This window comes from Callorhinchus milii, unplaced genomic scaffold (genome assembly GCF_018977255.1).
Source record: "Callorhinchus milii isolate IMCB2004 unplaced genomic scaffold, IMCB_Cmil_1.0 Scaffold5, whole genome shotgun sequence".
NCBI lineage: Eukaryota > Metazoa > Chordata > Chondrichthyes > Chimaeriformes > Callorhinchidae > Callorhinchus > Callorhinchus milii.
This window is the reverse complement of record NW_024704746.1, coordinates 67405369-67425672: the sequence shown is the minus strand read 5'-3', so window position 1 is coordinate 67425672 and position 20304 is coordinate 67405369. Positions and strand designations below refer to the sequence as shown.

The 20304-nt window shown below is 39.5% G+C and overlaps 1 protein-coding gene across 2 annotated transcripts; it reads left to right on the top strand.

Annotated features, from left to right (window-relative positions):
- The first annotated feature begins 199 nt into the window (after positions 1-199).
- On the top strand, positions 200-19591 carry bend7 (BEN domain containing 7). Of its 2 annotated transcripts, XM_007911342.2 has the most exons (9): positions 200-306; positions 2462-2536; positions 5487-5825; positions 9426-9536; positions 10170-10456; positions 15004-15229; positions 15973-16092; positions 16565-16621; positions 19450-19591. In XM_007911342.2, exons 1-9 carry the CDS (start codon positions 246-248, stop codon positions 19521-19523), a joined length of 1350 nt encoding a protein of 449 aa, XP_007909533.1. In that variant the 5' UTR covers positions 200-245; the 3' UTR covers positions 19524-19591. The 2 variants fall into 2 exon arrangements, with proteins under 2 accessions (XP_007909533.1, XP_007909534.1); XM_007911343.2 differs by lacking the exon at positions 16565-16621.
- Positions 19592-20304: the final 713 nt, after the last annotated feature.

Sequence of the window (20304 nt, the reverse complement as noted above, 5' to 3'; positions counted from 1 at the left end):
GTGTGGGGGGGGGAACAATTGTCGGGCGGAACCAAGTGTGCGAGCCGGTGTTGCTGGCGGCGCTCCCCTCGCCGCGCACTGACGCTCCAGCCCCGACCGTTTCTTTGGCGGTTTTTCTTTCGTTAAAAACAAACATTTTATAAACCTTTTTTTTTAAAAAAAAATTCGCTAATTCGTCTCTCCGGCTGTTGGCGCCCAGCGGCGGCCTGGCCTGGCCTGGCCCGGCCCGGCCCCGGGAGCCGGGCATGGAGTTTTCCCAGAGGAAAAGGAGCAGGAAATCGCGGAGCTTTAAACGCGTGAATGAAGGTGAGAAATCGGGGCCGAGATACATACACTGAGAGATTTATATACACACATATACAGGTACATGGTCAGGATATACACGTGTATATCTGTGCATAGACATGTGTATATAGAGAGTACATATATAGAGAGGAGATATATATATATACATAGAGAGTACATATATATAGAGAGAGGATATATATACAGAGAGAAAGGATATATATAGAGGGGATATATATATAGAGAGGATATATATAGAGAGAGGATATATATATACATAGAGAGTACATATATATATAGAGAGGATATATATATAGAGAGAAAGGATATATATAGAGGGGATATATATATAGAGACAGAATATATATACATAGAGAGTACATATATATAGAGAGGATATATATATAGAGAGGATATATATAGAGAGAGAAAGGATATATATAGAGGGGATATATACATAGAGAGGATATATATAGAGACAGGATATATATATACATAGAGAGTACATATATATAGAGAGGATATATATATAGAGAGGATATATATAGAGAGAGGATATATATATACATAGAGAGTACATATATATAGAGAGGATATATACAGAGAGAGGATATATATATACAGAGAGGATTATATATATAGAGAGAGGATATATATGTATGTATACATAAAGAGGATATATATATATGTGCATAGATAGGATATATATAGATATATAGAGAGGGTATATATAATAGATAGATAGAGAGGATATATATAGGGAGAGAGAGAGAATATAGATATATAGATATATATAGAGAGAATATATATACAGAGAGATAAATATATAGAGAGAATTTATATATAGAGAGAGAGACAGAGAGCGAGAGAGAGAAATATAATACAGAGAGAGGGGGAGAGAGAGAAAGAATGTATACATATATATATAGAGAGAGTCGGGGGCTGAGACAGAGACCAGGGCCTGGGTCATGTTTTGTTTCAATGGCAGTAAAAGTGGGTATTTCTATCAGTCTTAAATTATCAGAGCCAAGAAGTATTAGAATTAGTATTATGTGATTCAGAGAGGCCTGGGGCTGAGAGAGACCCCGAGATAGAAAGATCTGGGCCCCGATGGGATGTCAGAGAGAAAACAGAGACAGAGAGACTAAATGGAATCTTGTTGTTGTTGTTGTAGGGCTGAGAGAGGGTCCAGGGCTTAGATTGAGAGAGAGAAAAGACAGACTGGGACTCCGAGAAAGAAGAGAAACTAGGGCTGACAGGAGAGAGATGAGTGCTGCCAGTGTGAGAGAGAGAGACTGAATATGAGGCCAGACCTTTACAGAGAGAGAGATGACATAAAGGCCCAGACTCTGTTTTCATTGTGAATGGTCAATGTTCCAATGCTTCAATGGCAGTAAAAGTGGGGAATTCTATCAGTCTTTTAAAAAATTAGAGCAAAGAAGCATTAGAACTATGATGGCTGAATAAATGTAGTGTAGATTATTGATGAAATCGGATTTTATACGACTTATGCAATTAGGACTTTGCCTATGGCATTAAATGTTATGGTCCCTCCTAATACGATTTATGTGAGTTTTTACTGTATTATAAGTCTTAAATGATCTTTTCTTTCTCCTCCCTCCCCCACAAATGCATACATATTCTTTGCTAGACTGTAAATTAGATTTTTATAAAGGAAAACTAGCCTACGTATGACTAAATTGTTAAATTCTACTGCTTTTTTATATTAAACACATTTGTTTCTTTAACAATAGCTTTGCCGTCTATAAAAGTTCCATCATTGTGCTTGCCTTCAGCCTCCCCCTTTGGAACTCCATCCCACACTTCCTTCGGCTTGTTGCCTCCCTTGCCTGCTACAAGGCATGTCTCAAGACCCTCCTCTTCGACCTTGCCTTCGGCCGCCCTCTAGCCTCCCTGGGTCCAAATCCCTGACTGTTCATTGCCTTGGGACGTCCTCCCGACATGAAAGGCGCTGTAATTTGTTGCTCAGTTTTAAGCATAGTTTCCTGCTCCGTGAAAATGTATTCTACTTTGGATTTCAGTGTTGGACTTTTTTCCCCATCAAAATAGAACTAAGGGTTCTTTCTTTCATAAAGCATGACACATTGCAATACAGAATTTTTTAACTTATGTGTTCAATGGCTTGCGCTGTACTAATCTGAGGCGTTTGTTACAGATTATCAGGATGATAAAAATTCTGACAGCAGCAGTGAGAATGTGGACAGAACGAATGAGTCGCTGTTTGTCCTGGGTACGTTTTGGTCTCAGAGTGTATCATTGCCATTTGAAATCTTTATGAAAGATCACTTGGGACGTAAGGGCATTGGGGGAAATGGAGAAAAGGCGGGAAATGGGATTCAAAGATCTGCCATGATTGGAACAGCCTTGACCATCTGAATTGGGGTCCTTTCGCTCCTTAGAAATAAAAAATACTTTGTTAATAAAAAATGTTTTAGGGTCTGATTCTTAATTGTGAAATCCAATTCTGCTCCAATAATTGGTAATATGAAAATCAACATTTCTTACTTAGAGAAAAGATACCGAATAGTCAAATTATCCTAAATATTACAAAAGATGGTATCTCTGCATTTATTCTGTCCCTGACGCTGCATACTGTGAATAGAGGCACTTCTCGTACCAAATATTTTGTGTGGAGTAATCAACAGATGTGACAGCGTAAATCAGACTGGTCCAAGCTTTTGGCCGCTGAGGGCCGGATTCCCTATTTGAGGAACGTCTGTGGGCCTCATAAGCAATATTTTTGTGTTTCCCTTCCAGAAATATAACATACCATTTCCAGGTTATGGGGGGAGTGGGTGGGCCAGATAAAATGAAGGTGGGGGGTGACAGTGAAATCAGCCCGTGGACTGAATGTGCTATACAAATGTAATTTGTTGTTGTTTCTCTCCTATTATTCATTTTTGTTTGATATTTTTAATATATAATAATATTGTTATTATTTTAAAATATATCTCAGTGACAGGCAGTGCTTTACGTCTCCTAAAGTTAGAAATAAACAATAATACCTGGATTTGTTTCAGTGACTTACATATCCAAACCTTTTAAAGGATCAACAGAGAAATTCAATCAAATATGAGATTTAAAAGCGGTTGTTCAAAAGCCTATAAGAAAGAAAGCCTGAGGTTCAAATTTCCAACTTGCCTTGGTCTTTCAGACCATTTTATCTTAAACTTTGAAGCAGTCTGACACTACCATTCCCTTGACAACTCCCATCAGGATTTCAGGGAACTGGTGTTCTTGACATGGCACATTGGTGCTACAATGTACTCAATGACCAAAGAATCCCGTTCCTAAACTCTGGTGTGAACTGCAATTGCTGAGGGAGAGAACCTGTATGTCTCACCAGTAACTTTATTTTGACCATTTTCTTCCAACGGAGTAAAATGCCTGTATTTCGGAGCTATTGTATTATCTGATAGTTTTGTTTCTTGTTGAGTAGTTAGTTTTATTTTGGGACATCACAGACAGGGAAGTGGGCTTTAGATGCCAATGGCTTTGTTTGGATTGTAGAAATGAGAAAATCATAATGGGTTGTGTGCATAGTTGAAATCTACTGAACTAATTCTTTTTAAATCTTGTTTTAAATAAAATAAATGTATATCTTATTCCTTCTGAGCATACATCTAATGTCTTGTATTCCCTGCTCATCCAAATGTATCCCCTAAATCAAATTACTTGGCTATTCATTACTATTTATGGGTTGTTGCTGGCACAGTTTGGCTGCTGCATTTGCCTGTTACAAAATTCCCTTCATTTTTAATCAATTTAATTTTGTAAAGTGCTTTAAGTTGTCTATTTTATGTTTAATCTGTACTATTTACAAGAATACAGATTATTGTCATTGATAATGAAAAGAGAACAAACGCATTTCTAATCATAACCTGTGGCTGATTTAGCATTGCAGATATGATGGCAAGTGCATTGGGTTGCTTTGTCACATATTGAAATAGTGTGACAGCAAATGCAGCTCTGCGTGGAACAAATTAATAATAATAGTCTTTGCATTTGATATAGCGCCTTATCAAATTGCGATTACCAGATTTATTTTCACAATAATACCAAATCTGTTATCAGTAACCACAAGATCGGTCTGGACGATGAAGGCCTTTCGGGCCATCCAATCTCATCCCTCCAGAACACCTTACCGGTTTCCCCCCCCATCACAGCATCAAGCTGCTTTTAGTCCCAGTGTCTTGGCCTCAACCACACCCTGATAACCCTGTTCCAGTCGTTGATTACCCTCTGGGTAAAGAAACACTTCCTGGTGTTTGTCCAGAAATGCCTCTTAAGGGCTTTCAATAAATTTAAAGCACAGAGAGGATTTCATTATAATCTTATTAAGCAAATTTCTTTGAAAAAAATAAACATCAGCATTGCAGATTAATCTTAATTCAATTAAACATCCATCAGAAGTAGCGCGGCTCGGGCCTGAATACATCCCAGCCAGCTGGAATGAGAGTCTGTCTGCTGGCGTAAAATGGGTTGAGTGGTCAGAAACAGACATTACATTTGTTCCAGAAACCCAGGGTTTCTGGATCTCGTAGGAAAATAGGAATTAGGAGCAGGAGTAGGCCATCCAGCCTCACGAGCCTGCCTCGCCATTCAATAAGATCACGGCTGATCTTCTAACCTAATTCCATCTGCCCGCCTTATCCCCATATCCCTTAATCCCTCTATCCTTTAGAAAGCTATCAATCTCAATCTTGAATCTCAAACATTATGTATTTCCCACCCCCTCCTGAATACTACTAGAAATGTTGTTTTGGTGGTAGAACTCTGTCTTTTGTGTGCAAAAGTATACAAATGCAGAGTTGAACATAGGAACAGGAGTAGGCCATTCAGCCCTTCGAGCCTGTTCAGCCATTCTCTTAGATCATGGCTGATTTGTACCAATTACCCGCCTTTGCCCCATATCACTTCATACTCTGATCTAACAAAAATATATCCCCCTCAGTCTTAAAATTTGAATGGATCCAGTATCCACAACCTTTTCGGAGAGAGAGTTCCAGATTTCCACTACCCTTTGCGTGAAAAAAAGCTTCCTGGTTTCACCCCTAAATTATTTACTAAATGCTCATTAGTGTATACAGCAACACAAATTGTGGTGGATGCAATGCTTTTGCTTGTGTGCAGTGTGCTTAAGTCAACATCTAATCCAGTATATTTTTATTGTTTGGTAGCTAATGCGACTGAGGGACAGAAGAAGCAAGTGTCTGGAACGAGACATTTATTCAACCAGGTTAACACCATGAATGTCCATCAGCCTCTGATGTTCGACAGAGACCGGCTCAAGCAGGAACCCCAGGATCATGAGTTTACATGGTCCCAACGCAGCACCAGCGAATCCCCTCCCCATCACGATGAACCCCACTCGTCCCAGAACATTCTATGGAAGGATATCCAGGTTCAAACTCAGGCCAGTTATTTTCTAGGAGAATACAGTGGGGAAGATTCCAGAACATCTAAACCATCCACAGATCCAAACAGTGAAAGAATCCAAGGCATGTTGGACAACAATGGTATGTTAATCTTTGTTAAAGGTCCTTTGATGAGATGCCGTAGATAATCAGTTTCTTTCCTAGCCACGAAGAAAAGAATACAGTGTACGCAGAGCTACAGAGCATATTCTGTGAGCCAAATCCCTCCTCCACACAATCTGGAATTTCAGCCATTATTCATTTGAAAGAAACACAGCGAGTAATAGTTGAAATTTCACATCAATATGCAAAACAGAAAAGTAATTAAAATGGGTCCTGGATCTAATTGGTTGATAAAACTGCACTTTATAAAGTTCTTAACGAGAAAAAACATTGGTTATCTATTGTATTCTCTGATGCATTTGGTAACCTGTATGTGTGTATGCGTGGAGCCCTGGAGCATATTAGTTAGAGCGCTCGCCTCACTAACGAGGATCTGGGTTTGATTCCCGGACAGTGCAAAATGTTAGGCACGTTTTCTTACTCCACACGCCTCTGCTTACCTAGCAGCAAGTAGGAACACAGTTGTTAGTCTGGGGGTAATAATCCCTTTAAAAAAAAGTGGTCACTCAATCCACGATTGTTTGTGGAACACTGCTGCGTGCAATTGGCTGCCACATTTCGCCCACAGAATAGATACAGTCAATTCACTTTACAGTACATCCTGTGAAGCGTTTTGAGACGTCTCAAAGATGTGATAATGCACTATATCAAATTCAAGTTAAACTTAGTTCAATTCCCCTTTTCTGTGATCCTCCCTATTAAACCGGGAGTGGGAAACAGGATTGATATTTCCTAGTCTAAAATGGCATTGGCAACTTTATAGAGCTTCACTAAGCATGTGTGGGTTCCAAAAATCGACACAACTTTTACACTGTAGTTTAATGTTTGCTGACCAGCCTCTCAACACAGTGACTGATGCATTTCGCTTCAGCAAATGGATTTTAATGAAGCTAAGACTTTGGGTTGCCTGAATAGTAAGATTGCTTTACTGCAGTAAAAAAAGATCTCTTATGCCTGCTGGTAAGCCAGCAGTACCACAATACTGTGTCCGTGCCAATGACTCTAAACTGTTAAGGATTACGAGAGGCAGGAGGCTGCTTTTATGGTATAATTAAATTTTTTATTGGTCCAAAATGCAAGTGTGTAAATGTTGCGGTTGTTGTCAGAGCTTCATGATGTTTAATTAAAAGTTTCTACAAAAATAACCAGGAGCAGCGGTTAGCTTTTCAGAAATATACTTTATACTAGTGACATGCTTGAGTGCCAGTGGCAGTTGGCATTCAGTTTCAGTCGTCTGGTATTATTACTGTAATAGAATATATATTTTGGATTAGCTCAATTGGGAGAGCACTGGACTGAAGGTCGAAAGGTTCCTGGTTCAATCCCAGGTTATATTTCCTTTCTGGGACAGGTCAAATAGACACAAACAGTCTTGTTCAGTCCTGCACATTCCTGTTTGTTTTACAGATAGGTAGGTAGGTCAGTCAGTCAGTGGGTCGGTGGATAGATGGATGCACAAATCTTGTAGTCAGTCCCACAAGCTTCCAATAATTGGTAGAAGTTAACCAACTAAATTTGAAGCATTATACTCAACTTCCCATCTTCCTCACCAGTCAAATACTGCATCTCTATGGATAAGGTGGGTTGAATACATTTTCTGAAAAGTTCCTCGAAGTCCAAGGTCAAGTACCAAACTCAATCAACCAAATCACAATTAGCAGTAAAAAAAATCTCTTTGAAAAATTACCGATTGTTGCCATAGTGTTTGGGATCTCAGTCTATCTGAAGAAATAATTGCTCCCCGTAACTTCTGTTTCATCTTTCCTTGTTGCTTCTGAGTGGAAGGTAGCAAACATCATGCCTATGTACAAGAAGCAATGCCGGTCAGACTTTAATAGCCATTATCTATTGTGTCAAAGATCATGGTGAAGCTGTTGAAATCTTTCAACATTATCTGCTCCCAGCAACTTGTACTTGTATAGTGCCTTTCATGAAGGGTGATCATCTCTAAACTCTTTAATAGTAGAGAATTCTGACCCCAAAACACAGTCAAAGAGGTATGTTTTTAACGGGTAAGGAGAGAGAGGCAATGTGAAGCAAAGAATTTTTTGAAGATGGAATGCAAGGAGCGAGCAACAGACTGTAATCAAAATATTGTGTTATTTCTTAGCTAGATGGTTGATTTGTATTGCCCTCAAATTCTTGGCTCAGAACTGGAGCATTTGTTTTGGTGGCTGGAACAAGGAAAAATGCTATTTTTTTTAGTGGCTTATGGTTTCTATGGTGCATTAAGAACCTGTTCTTTTCCAGTGCATCTGGTAAATTGCTAAACCTGATATGCCATTTAGACTAAGAATAATGTTCCCAATTCATGAAACAATACAAAGGAATGTGTCATCTTATTATTGAGCTGTCATGGGGCTTGTTGCCATTCTGATTCTCATCGTCTTTTGTTGAGTCAATGGGTGTCATCAAAACTATTGTTCTCTTTGCAACCAGCTACAAATTGGTTAAATCTACATCTAAAGTTATATCTAAAGCATTCCTGCAGTTTGGTAGACATTTAAGTAGTGAGTAGACAAAGGTTTGTATTAAAAGCAGCTCTGAGGATTGTTTGAGCTGTAACCCACACCCCTTCTACTCTAAGGCTCGTAACCACTCTACAATTGCAATTGTGTGTTGTGCCAGGGCAAATAAGTGACAAGCAATTAAATGGAAAAGATAAGTAGAAGAGGGGAAATTTTCCTGGTCAATAACTTCAATCTTGTATAAAACCTACAAACCAAGGCAATAAAGTTTGACAAGCTTTTGGCCTCTGCAGTTAAACTTATGCAAAATAATGTACTGATGATGTTACATTCCACTCAATAAACATTGGAAAGCATTCTTTAGCAAACCAACACAGAATACTAAGAATAAACTATTACATATGTCTGCTTACAGAGTGTTGTTGCCTGAAACTCTATCCCTTTACTTTTAGAGAAAACTATCACTTGTGAAGCATATACTGTTTTTGACCTGTCCATTGATAATTTGTCCTAAACCATTGTTTGCCACAATAACCTCCAGGATAAAACATTTAACATACCTGACCTCAACGTACTAGTCTGTCTGCATCCTGTTGCCATCCAAGTTAATAAAAGGGGTTCTAGAACTGGGTTAAAAACGCGAGTTAAGGATCCTGTTGATTTGATGGAAGGTTGTGGACATTGGATCAATGAATAATTGCAGATGCGATTGCAGATGCAATATTGTACAGCATGTTTCTAACGGCGGGTTTAAAATAACAATGTTTTTCAAAGGGCCTGGCATGCCTCTTGGATTTAATTTCCATTTTGGAATCATGAAAAGCACATGTGTAATTTATGCAGATTCAATATACAGTATAATTTCCACGGCTGTTTGTGGGACGCTGCTGGGTTCAGTTGGCTGCCTCGGTTCATTTCACCCACAAAATACATAGTGGGTTCACTTTACAGTATATTCTGTGAAGCGCTGTGAGACGTCTTGAAGATGTGATATGGTGCTATATCGAAGGCAAGAATTATTATTATTATGGTTGTCAGTACCAACCAATGCTATTTCTATGCTTTGTGGCACAGAACTAACCAAAAACTTTGTGTCTTGGCAATGCTTTAGGGGAGATGCCACATATGAACGATAACTGTTGTATGTGTAACTGTCAACCTATGTTGCTAGCTATACTACAGGAGCTTCAAGCCATGCGAGAGCTGATGCAAGTCCAGGCTGGTAAGTACCATGTTGGGTAAAACATGCCCTTCATTCTTTTTTTAGTAATTTGTTAAAGTTCTCAATCCCTTAGGTAAAATCAGTCATTCACTGCATTGGCTGTCTGTGAGATGCTGCTATGTGTAAATCAGCTGCCATGTTTCGCTCACAAAATATACAATTAATTCACTTTGCATTATATTTCTGTGAAGCGCTTTGAGACGTCTCAATAACATAAGACCCTATATCAAATTCAAGGATTGTTTGCCTACAAATTACACAGTTGCTTATTAAGTATTATAATAATAAATATTATTATTAAGCTTTCCAACGGTTATAATCCATCCTAAAAATTACATAATAATAATTTTGTCACTCAATACACAACTGTTTGTGGGACACTGCTGTGCACAATTGGCTGCCGCATTTTGCCCAGAAAATACAGTCACTGCACTTTACAATATACTCTGTGAAGTGCTTTGAAATGTCTCAACAACGTAATAAGGCTCTACATCAAACGCAAGAATCATTATCATTATTACTTGAAAGTACTTAACAGTTAGAATGAACTCCCAAAATGTCCTTATAAGCTTCCAGAAATTCTAAGTGAGTTTACAATGAAAATGTTTTTTTTCTCCCCCCCACCCCACCCAGGTCCTCAGAGCGCTGTGCACGTTCCATCACCCCACGTTAACACTTTACGTACAAGCTTACTACGGAATAAAATTATTAAAAAAAGATTGATCCACAGGATCAGGCCACCCGCTCAGCCAAGCCAGAAATGTCACCAGCAGAATATTGCCTTGCCCCAGCCCGAGGAGAACCACTCTTTACCAACCCCGAGATTGACTGCTGAAACCAACCCAAGAGAGGCCCCACGGAATCGGGTGCAAGATTGTATATCTGAAATGGATGATCTCCGAAAAAGTGATCTCTTTGAGGTAAATGAGCCATTGTATTCTTATTGCAGTGGAACCGTTTAGGCCCTGTGACATGGGGCTCAATTTCCACGTCTGGGAGGGAGACATTGTTTAGTTTTTGACTATGTACAGATTGGGTTACTTTAGACAGATGGTGAATATATGCAATGGACTGTCTGGGGAAAGTGGTTGAGGCAGATTGTTGCAGCAAATTCAGAGGGAATTAGATAGCGATTTGCCAAATAAATCGATTGATAAGCACAATAATGATAACCCTTGCATTTGATATAGCGTCTTATCATGAGGTTGAGATGTCTTAAGGCGCTTCACAAGATATATTGTCAAGGGATCTGGGAGAGGGAGCGCCCACCAAGATTCAGCCCCCCTCCCCCTTGACTATTGCTGTGCTTTATTTAATTGTCTTATTAAAGAGGGAGTTGAATATTTGGTCATTAGAGGGACTGAACAATGATCATCTTTTTTAATGTGTGATGTTCTAATCTGCTTACTTGCCCTGAGCAATACCTTTCCCCATAGATAGATGTTTATTAGGTCAGAGTATCATGGAAAGAAAGTCTCTTCTCTTTTTGAATAAAAGCACAAAACAATCTTTGTTGTTGATATCACGCCTTATCGTGTCTTCGAGACATCTCAAAGCGCTTCACAGAATATACTGTAAAGTGAATTGACTGTATATTTTGTGGGCGAAAAGTGGGAATGCGTGGAGCTAGGTGAAGTAGTTAAATGAATAGGGAAGCAGGGAGCAAAGGGGAAAACCAGGCTTGCACTAGTTTAGCTTGTTTAATCATTCATAAAAATAATTGCGAGGCATGGTTCTAAACCATTAAGATATTTAAAATTTCTTCTCTTCCTCCCACCCCAATGCACATCAGATATGAGAAGCTTGTAAAGTACTTCTTTGTTGCTTTTAAGCTGATTGAGTGTGGCACAGTCATTTAAGGAGATCAATTATAACTGGAGGAGGGGGGTGGTGTGGAGGGCGCTGGTTCCAAATCAGAGCAGTAAACATGTATGGAGGCCTGAAGGCACTGGGGGTTAAGAGCATTGAGTGGCAGGAACACAATTTTAACCCTTTCATCTCTTAGTTTATAAACTAGATGGTATTTATTGATTGAGAAGGTGATTGATTGAGGTGAAGTGCATTTCCTCCAAGAGAGTATTGGAAAATGTAAAGTCTTCTCTGTTGCAAATGAAACTAATAATGAGGAGGGAGAGAGGAACACAATGAATATAAAATCTATTGCAGTCTGATTCCAAATGATTTAAATTAACTTTACAGTGTATCCTGTGAAGCGCTTTGAGACGTTTCAACCATGTGATATGGCGCTATATCAAATGTAAAGATTATTATCATAATCTAATTATTTTAAATTTTGAAAAAAAATGTTTAAACCTTCCCCAATAATGCTTCCAGCAGTTTGTAACTAGAACAGGGCTGTTACTTTCATCTGTAGGCTCTGATACAATCTAGCTGAGAGTAACCTTGTCAATGAATTACGTTCGATACTACATCAAAGAGTGGCAGGTCATGCGTGATGCGGCACTGAAAAATGCACTCTTATCTGTTTATCTTTCAGTGGTAAAGGGAGAAATTGTATGTTGCAAACATTGGTGACTCTGTTAAGAATTCAAGTGAATTCATATGGGTAGAACAGGTGACAAGGGGGAGGGAATATTCAGTAGCCTTTGTCCCCTTTTTCAAGTCCCGCCTGAAAACCTTCCTCTTCGACCGTGCTTATGGCCACCTCCCCCACCCCCGACCCCCGGCTCGGAGTCAGGCTCCGCCACTGTTAAGCGCTCTGAGACGCTACCCTGCGTGGAGAGCACTATATAAGTGCAAGTTGTTGTAGTCAGCTACACACTTTGTAATGCAAATACAAAGACTGGTGAATGGGTGCTCTGTATGAGTACAACGACAATAAATTGCATTTAAGCAGCGTCATTCACATCGGGAGGACATCTCAAAGCACTGGACACCCTCTTTTATACGTCCTCTTAATGAGGATGGTCCTTTTTTTTAATGCCAAAGTGGCACAGAGAGAGGTAAGTTAGCAGGGCCTAACTTCAGTACTAAAAAATATTTATATAAAGCAAATAGCTGGGAAAGGAAGGGGTAAGCAAAGCTGCCTTATCGAGCTCACATGCAGAACCCTGTGATTCAGCAATTAGACATTCCACTCACCCATTCATAACTCTCACTCCAGAACAAACTAGTTCCTGCAAATAGGCCACATTAATTCATTGTGAAGGCTAACCCTTCAAACTATTTTTAGTTGGGAATTCGAGTTCACTGCAAAGAGGGGATGACTGAATGCATCTTCAAAGGCATAGTGATTAAACAGTTGTCACAGCTTCACAAATCCATCTGGAAGAGACATCAAAGGACAGAGTCATTCTATATCTGCCATTGGAAATCCCAGAAATTCTCCGTGGAAACCCAGGAACAAAACAGAAATAGTAAAAGGTTGCCAAATCGTACTGGCACCAATGACAGAACAAATGACTGAGATCCCCTTTCGTTTAGGGCCTTATCACATCTTTGAGACGTCTTAAAGTGCTCGGACAGCAGTGTCCCACACACAGTTGTGGAGTCAGTGACCCAATTATTATTATTTTATTTTTGGAAGGGATTATTACCCCCGGAAAAGCGATCCGCCAATCGACTAACAACTGGGTTCCTACTGACTGTTAGGTAAACAGAGGTGTGTGGAGTAAGGAAACTTGGCCAACGTTTCTCAGGAATCGATCCCAGGTCTTCTCACTTGCAGAGGCGAGTGCTCTAACCACTGAGCTACAGGACTCCAGGCGCACACTTACAAAAAAAGTTTCCCAGCCACTCAGTATTTGAAAGTGGCATCTTTTGAGCATGTACAAACTAATTAGGAATTGTTAAGTCATGTATTGCAGAGGTTTAATAATCTTCCGAAAACAAGAATCCCAAGATGTTGAGGCTGATTAAATACCACTGAAGTGCTCTGTTAATAATCAATGTATACAAACATGGACATTGTCTGCTCTCTTGTGTGGAATTTTTATTTGATTCTGTTTGCTTTGATATTTTTCCTCTCCACTTATAATTAGCTCAAAGGCCTGTTTTGCACTTAAGAAGATGCCCATTTATTATTCCACATCATTAATTTCTAATTGCATCCCCTGGGAACAATAAAGGAGATTCTATATAGCTACACATCCGAATGCAAAGCCACAAAATTTCCTTTAAATTTCTGCAAACTACTTACAACATTAAAGAAAATGTAAAACAGAAGATAAAATCCTCTTGAGGCAAAAATTTAATAATTATAATTTAGGAAAATCTTAAAAACTATAGTGAAAACTTCGGTGTGATTCAGTTGTGAGGCCACAGTATCTTTCTACTTTTTGTTCAGCAACAATTTGCATCTATCATGTGGAATAGCATCTCAGAGCGCTGAACATTGGTGCAGTTTGATGGCAAGCTGTGTAATAATAATAATCCTTGCATTTGATATAGTGCCTTATCACGTCTCAAAGCGCTTCACAGAATATACTGAATATATAGGACTGTATATTTTGTGGGTGAAATGCAGCACTTTTGCTAATTTTCTTTTACAATTCTGGGATAAGTTCTTATTTTGGCCTGCGATTGAAGTGGGGTAACTTCAGAACAAATCTATAGAAATGCTATTTGTGCATAGATAGTCCGGGACATATAAGCATGTGACCGCCAGGAAGGTGGAAGTCAAACTAGATGGACCTTGTTTTTTTTTCATCTAGCATTATTATGTTCTTAGGTTCTTAACCTCAACGCCCTTCAGATAAATGTCAACTAGACTGTAGATATCCTGTTTGGTTCTCTCTCCATTTGTGCTGAAATCCTTGCCTTCACTACCTTGAGTATCTATAGACTTCGTTAATGCTTTCAAGGGCCTCTCAAATCCTACCTCTCCCAAGTCTAACGCATCCAAATCTCTGTAGCTGTTTTGGCTCCCCAACCTTGCTCAGTAGACCTGCTATCCTCACATGTCTCCTGGCTCTCAATACCCTATTGAGATGACTCTTTTAAGATCCTTGTGCAGACTTTGAAATCCGTTTACAGTCTCACCTCTCTCCGACGTCTCTTCAGATCTTGTGTCTGGCATGTAACTGCCATATTTTGTTGTGTAGTGTTCTGAGCCACCCGTAGTGTCTGTCGAATTTAAGCTCTTTGGGAAATCCTCCTGATAGGTGAGATGCTACGCAAATGTAAATTTGTATTGCAATTACATGCAAAAGAGCAAGGCTTGAAAATTTGATTTCAGGCACGTTGTCATTTTGTGCGTTTTGTTGCATTTGGACGCGGCAAGAGAGGAAGAGTGACTTTTTGAAAGGGAGCTTGAATTCTCGCGATCAAAATACAAGTGCCACATCCGTATGCAGGCCAGTAGATGGAGCCCCGTGCTGGATTCCCCCACTGAAGCTTGGAGGAACGAGCAAATTAAGCCATGCACCCATTGAATCTGTTCCTTCCTTACATCAATCGCTCACTGAGTGATCAGTAATCACTTACTTTCCTTCGTGTCTTCCCACAGCCGGAAATGCGTCTTGCGGAAGGTTATGACGTGTTCATCCCCAAGTCTCAGCTGGAGTCCATATTACTGAATTATTCCCGTTCGGGAAGTCTGCTGTTTCGGAAACTGGTCTCCGCTTTTTTTGACGACCGGACGCTGGCGAACTCGCTCCCAAATGGGAAAAGAAAACGAGGAGCCAACGACAACAGGAAAGGTCTTGATCAGAACATTGTGGGAGCAATAAAAGGTAATTTTAAAGGTTATTTCAACCCCAGCTCGGGTCTGAGATGCCGTACTCTGTCCAGCGCCTTGGGACGTCCTCCCGACGTGAAAGGCGCTATACAAATGTAATGTTGTTATTGTTGTTATTTACTTGTCGTCTAGACGGCTGATATTGAATCTACAATGCAGGGTTACAAAGTGCTTCCCGTGTACGGTGATTAGGAAGATTGTTTCGAATGCACTATCACAAAAGAGTCCTTCCGTTAATAAACAACGGACTAGTCGTGCAGATATACATGCAGCACTGAGAGAGGTTGATCATTATTGTAGGTCATCACAAGTCTTTTTTATATTACTAATTAGCCTCATCTCTGATGTACAGGAAGATACAATTAGCGCAAAGGGGCTTTGAATGTTCTGTATTTAGGGATACATGTTGTACAACACTAAGCTGCCCGGCGTTACAGCTAAAAGCAACCCCAAATCTTAAAAAGACCACACATTTTAATAACTGCTTTATCTTGAAACTTGTTTCCAAAATTCTACAGAAGCAACAGTAACAACAACTTGCACAAACATAGTGCTCTCCACGCAGAATAGCGTCTCAGAGCGCTTAATAATGCCAGAGCCTGATTCCGAGCTGGGGGGAGGGTGGTGGGTGGCCGTAAGCACAATCAAACAGGAAAGTCTTCAGGTGGGGGTTTTAGCTCAGTTACTTGCTGTCATATAAATTTGAAATGTGATTCAATAGAACTTCCACTTTTTTAGTCTTTACAGAAAAATATTGCACATTAAATCAGATTGATAGACTTCCTGGACCGAAGGATTGGATACAGATCCTCCAAGATCAAATTAAACTGGCAAGAAAGCGGTTAAAACGAGGTTCTGGTAAGTACTAGCCTTGAAGTCCTAAATGTCAAATGGTGTCAAATCTCTAATGCAACAACAAATTGCTTTTAGATAGCGAGTTTCACATCGGGAGGACTTCCCAAAATAAATGTATTGTAAAGTGAATTGATTGTGTATTTTGTGGGTGAAACGCGGCATTTAATTATGCACACTAGGGTCTCACAAACAGTCGTGAATTGAGTGACCTTTCTGTGAGGGATTATTATCCCCGGAAAGCAATCCACCAATCGACTAACAACTGGGTTCCTACTTACTGCTAGGTATAAAGCCGTGTGGAGTAAGGAAACTTGCCTAAGGTTTCGCCCTACCCGGGAATCGAACCTGGATCATCTCGCTTGCGAGGCGAGCACGCTAACCACTACCCTACGGGACTCCAAATGATTCCAAGCTCATGATCTACAAATTCCAAGTCAGGAATTATCTAACTGTTTCTGTACTTGCTTGCTTCTAGTCCTGGATGCATTTGAATCCAATGGGAAAACAGGCAACAGTCTTATTTTGAATCCAGGTAAGGCCTTCATACTTCAATACGTTCCGTCACATTTTTCTTGCTGTAAAATCAAAATACTTTTTTCAAACAAAACCAGGAATGTCCAGTGCACATTATTATGCAAGCATTATTATTATTTAGCAAGCAGGCTACTCAGAAACATGGGCTGTTTCAGGTGTTTTTTTAATGATCTCCATCTCGTGAGATTTGTTTGAAATCAAGGCCTTGTGGTATTTAATATTAAATTCAGGTCACAAATAATAATCCGAGCATAATATAGCTCCTTATTAACTTGTCGAGATGTCTGAAAGAGCTTCAAAGTATATACTGTAAAGTAGATTGACTGTGTTTTGGGGGAGAACTGGGCAGGCAGTTGAACACAGCAGTGTCCCTCAAAGATCCAGCACACAATGTGCTATAAATCTAAATACCTATGGATGGATGCTGATCTCAACTTCAAACCAATCTCATCCAAATCAACCTTGAGATCTTGTGAAACACATCAAGTTAATTTGGGCAGAGAAATGCACATGGCAGTTTTACTTCCCTATGCCTTATTCCCGTCCCTGTTTGGGGCCCACCTCGGAACCTTGTCTCTTCGGCAGTGCTATTGGCCACTTTTCCTCTCCTACCTCACTTTTCTCCCCTTCCCCCAAAAGCCCCGTTGGGCAAGTTCCCCTACTCCAAACGCCTCTGTTTACTTAGCAGTAAGTAGGAACCCTAACAATTAACCGTTGATTGGTGAATTGCTTTTCCGGGGGATAATAATTCCTTCAAAAATAAATAAAAATAATATATTCGGTGAAGCGCTTTGAGACATCTCGAAGACGTGATAAGGTGCTAAATCAAATGCAAGCTTTATTATTTAGCAAGTTTAAGGTGCAGAATAAAGCTGCCCTGATGTCTATTAATTGAATCAGAACATCCCTACTGGATCAGTGTAATATTTCCCTATCCAATACCAGCTGTCATTGTGGTCTGAGCGCATTGCTACCAAATTAGTAACAAATTATTTGTGTTGTGTGCTTGTGACCAGTCTCAGCTGAATTTGAGACTTCCTGAAATCATTCCTTTTAGTATTCTTTCAGCCATCGAGAGGAAACATTCATCTCATCAGCCTATGCCATGGGTTTATAATAATAATCCTTGCATTTGATATAGCGCTTTTCAGGTCGGGAGGACGTCCCAAAGCGCTTCACAGAACACACTGTAAAGTGAATTGACTGTATATTTGTGGGCGAAGCGGCAGCCAATTGCGCACAGCAATGTCCCACAAACAGTCGTAGATTGAAAATGACCAATTTATTATTGTTTTGGGGTTTGTTTGTTTTTGCGCCACACAAGCCTCCACCCCCTCAATTCCTTTCTCCCTCAATCCTTTATTCCCTTTTCCTTCATACACTCTCCCTCATTTCTTTCATGAACTCCTATTTCAGGTATAATATAGTTGTAATCATATTACAGATTTCTTTATTAAGCTATAGTTATAACTTTAGGAAAAACTTAAACTACTTGAAAGTGGGAGTGTATGGATATCAGGATCAGCGGCTGAGATTCCCCTCCCCTCCTTGGTTGGATAGCCTGCCAACATTCATAGTAATATTGGAGAGTCCTGTAGCACAGTGGTTAGAGCACTCATCTCTCAAGCGAGATCCTGGGTTTGATTCACGGCAGGGCTAAACGGCAGGCAAGTTTCCTTACTCCACACACGTCTGTTTACCTAGCAGTAAGTAGTAAGTAGTAATTGCTGTGCGCAATTTTTTTTGCCCACAAAATATACAGTATATCCTGTAAAGAGCTTTGTGATGGCTCGAAGACGTGACAAGGCGCTATATCAAATGCAAGGATTATTATTATTATTAATGTTCATACGTGATACAAATTGCCAAAGGGTACTTTCGAGCTTACCACCCTGTTATGAAAAAAAATCAAAAGCTTCAAAGCTTGGCAAGCTGCTTGTACAGTTCAAATCTAATGCTCATATTGCCTTCCCTCAAAGTTTGGGGGAAGAAAACTGGAAAAAGAGGCTCTGAAGCATTTATAGAAAACTTTCATTAATATAAAATTTCTCGCTTTTCTAATTAATGTACAATTTATAGGGCTATTAAAACCATATTTTTATCGTGAGTAGATTCTTTTGTTTGAATTGATTTGTTCATTCATTCAAAACCAGTTGATTATTTTTGGTAACATAACTCTCACCTGCGACAGCTTTACATGGCCCTAAAGCTACTAAAGCTCTACATTCTCTGCCACAGGTGCTTCAAGCCCCAAATGTATTGTGCTAGATGTAAGCAATATCTAAGATTAGCAGAAATCAAGGCAGAATGTTGTAATAATATTGCTTGCATTTGATATAGTGTGTGGTCACATCCTTGAGGTATTTCAAAGCACTTTGCAGGATTTTACTGGGCAAAATGCAGCAATGACCCCCCCCAAAAAATGAAGTGAATGACCAATTTTATTTTTGGTAAATGTTGCAAACATATATGTAGCGGATGAATATGTTACAAGAGTACTTCATAAAGATTATAGTGCAGAATATTTTTTGAACAGGCTTAAAGTTACTTTATGTTAACTTTCCCAGTGCAGTAATATTTGTTTTACATTTCGCCCACAAAATACAGTCAGTTCACTTTACACTATATTCGGTGAAGCGCTTGAGTGATTTTGAAGATGTGATAAGGTGCTGTATAAAATGCAACGATTTTTATTATTATTATTATTAAAGCTAATTCTACAATTAATGGAAATTCTGAATCACAAGTGTTAGCTCATAAATGCAAGAACTGATTTTTATTTAGATGTAGAGCAGATGATGAGTGTGTCATTTTTGTTTCTTTCAGGAGGAAACACTACCGCAGTAAACTTGGGTGACATGTGGGCTGTATCGCAAGCTGCTTGTACAGTTCAAATCTAATGCTCATACTGCCTTCAGCTTTTATTAAAAAAAATGGCGGCGGCAATAACAACAACAAAATTAATTTGTATAGCGCCTTTCACATCTGGAGGACGTCCATAATTTGCAAAATCAATGATTATTTTTAATAAACTTTCTTCTAATGGTTTAAGTTTGCTAGACTATATTTTACATTGATCAGTTTTCGAGCAAATGCTTCAAATGTCCATTTAGATGTTGCTACTGATTAAATGAGGGCGAGCATGGTGTTTCCTTGGTAATCAAACCAGTACTACAGTAAACCTCACATAAGTTGTATCAGTTCGGGACCATAACATTTGATATGACTTGTGCGAAGTCCGAGTTGCAGGCAAACTTGTATAAGTCGTATAAAATCCAATTTATCTACACTACGTGTGCGTAATTCAATGCAGCACTTAAGTGCACATGCAATGATGGGTCAAGACCATGTTTTCCGCGATTCAATGTGTCTTGACCTGTATGCACACTTACCGGCAAGCATTAAAATTGAATTGTGGAAAATTAAGTTCTGCACATGTGGCGACTGATCGAGACTATGTTTCCCGTGATTTAATGCAGTCAGTAAGTACCGGAGCAATGGTTGGCAGGGGAGCAGCATTATGAGTTAGGTGAATGTCTGTAGAACTGCACCGCACTCGGAAGGGGAGAAAACTGGAAAGGACAAAATTGAACAGTTTAACGTGTTAAAAAGGAAGGTGCTTGTCTTACAGATGTGATGAATGCTTCTACTAACTACCGCTTCAGGAAAAAAGTCTTGATT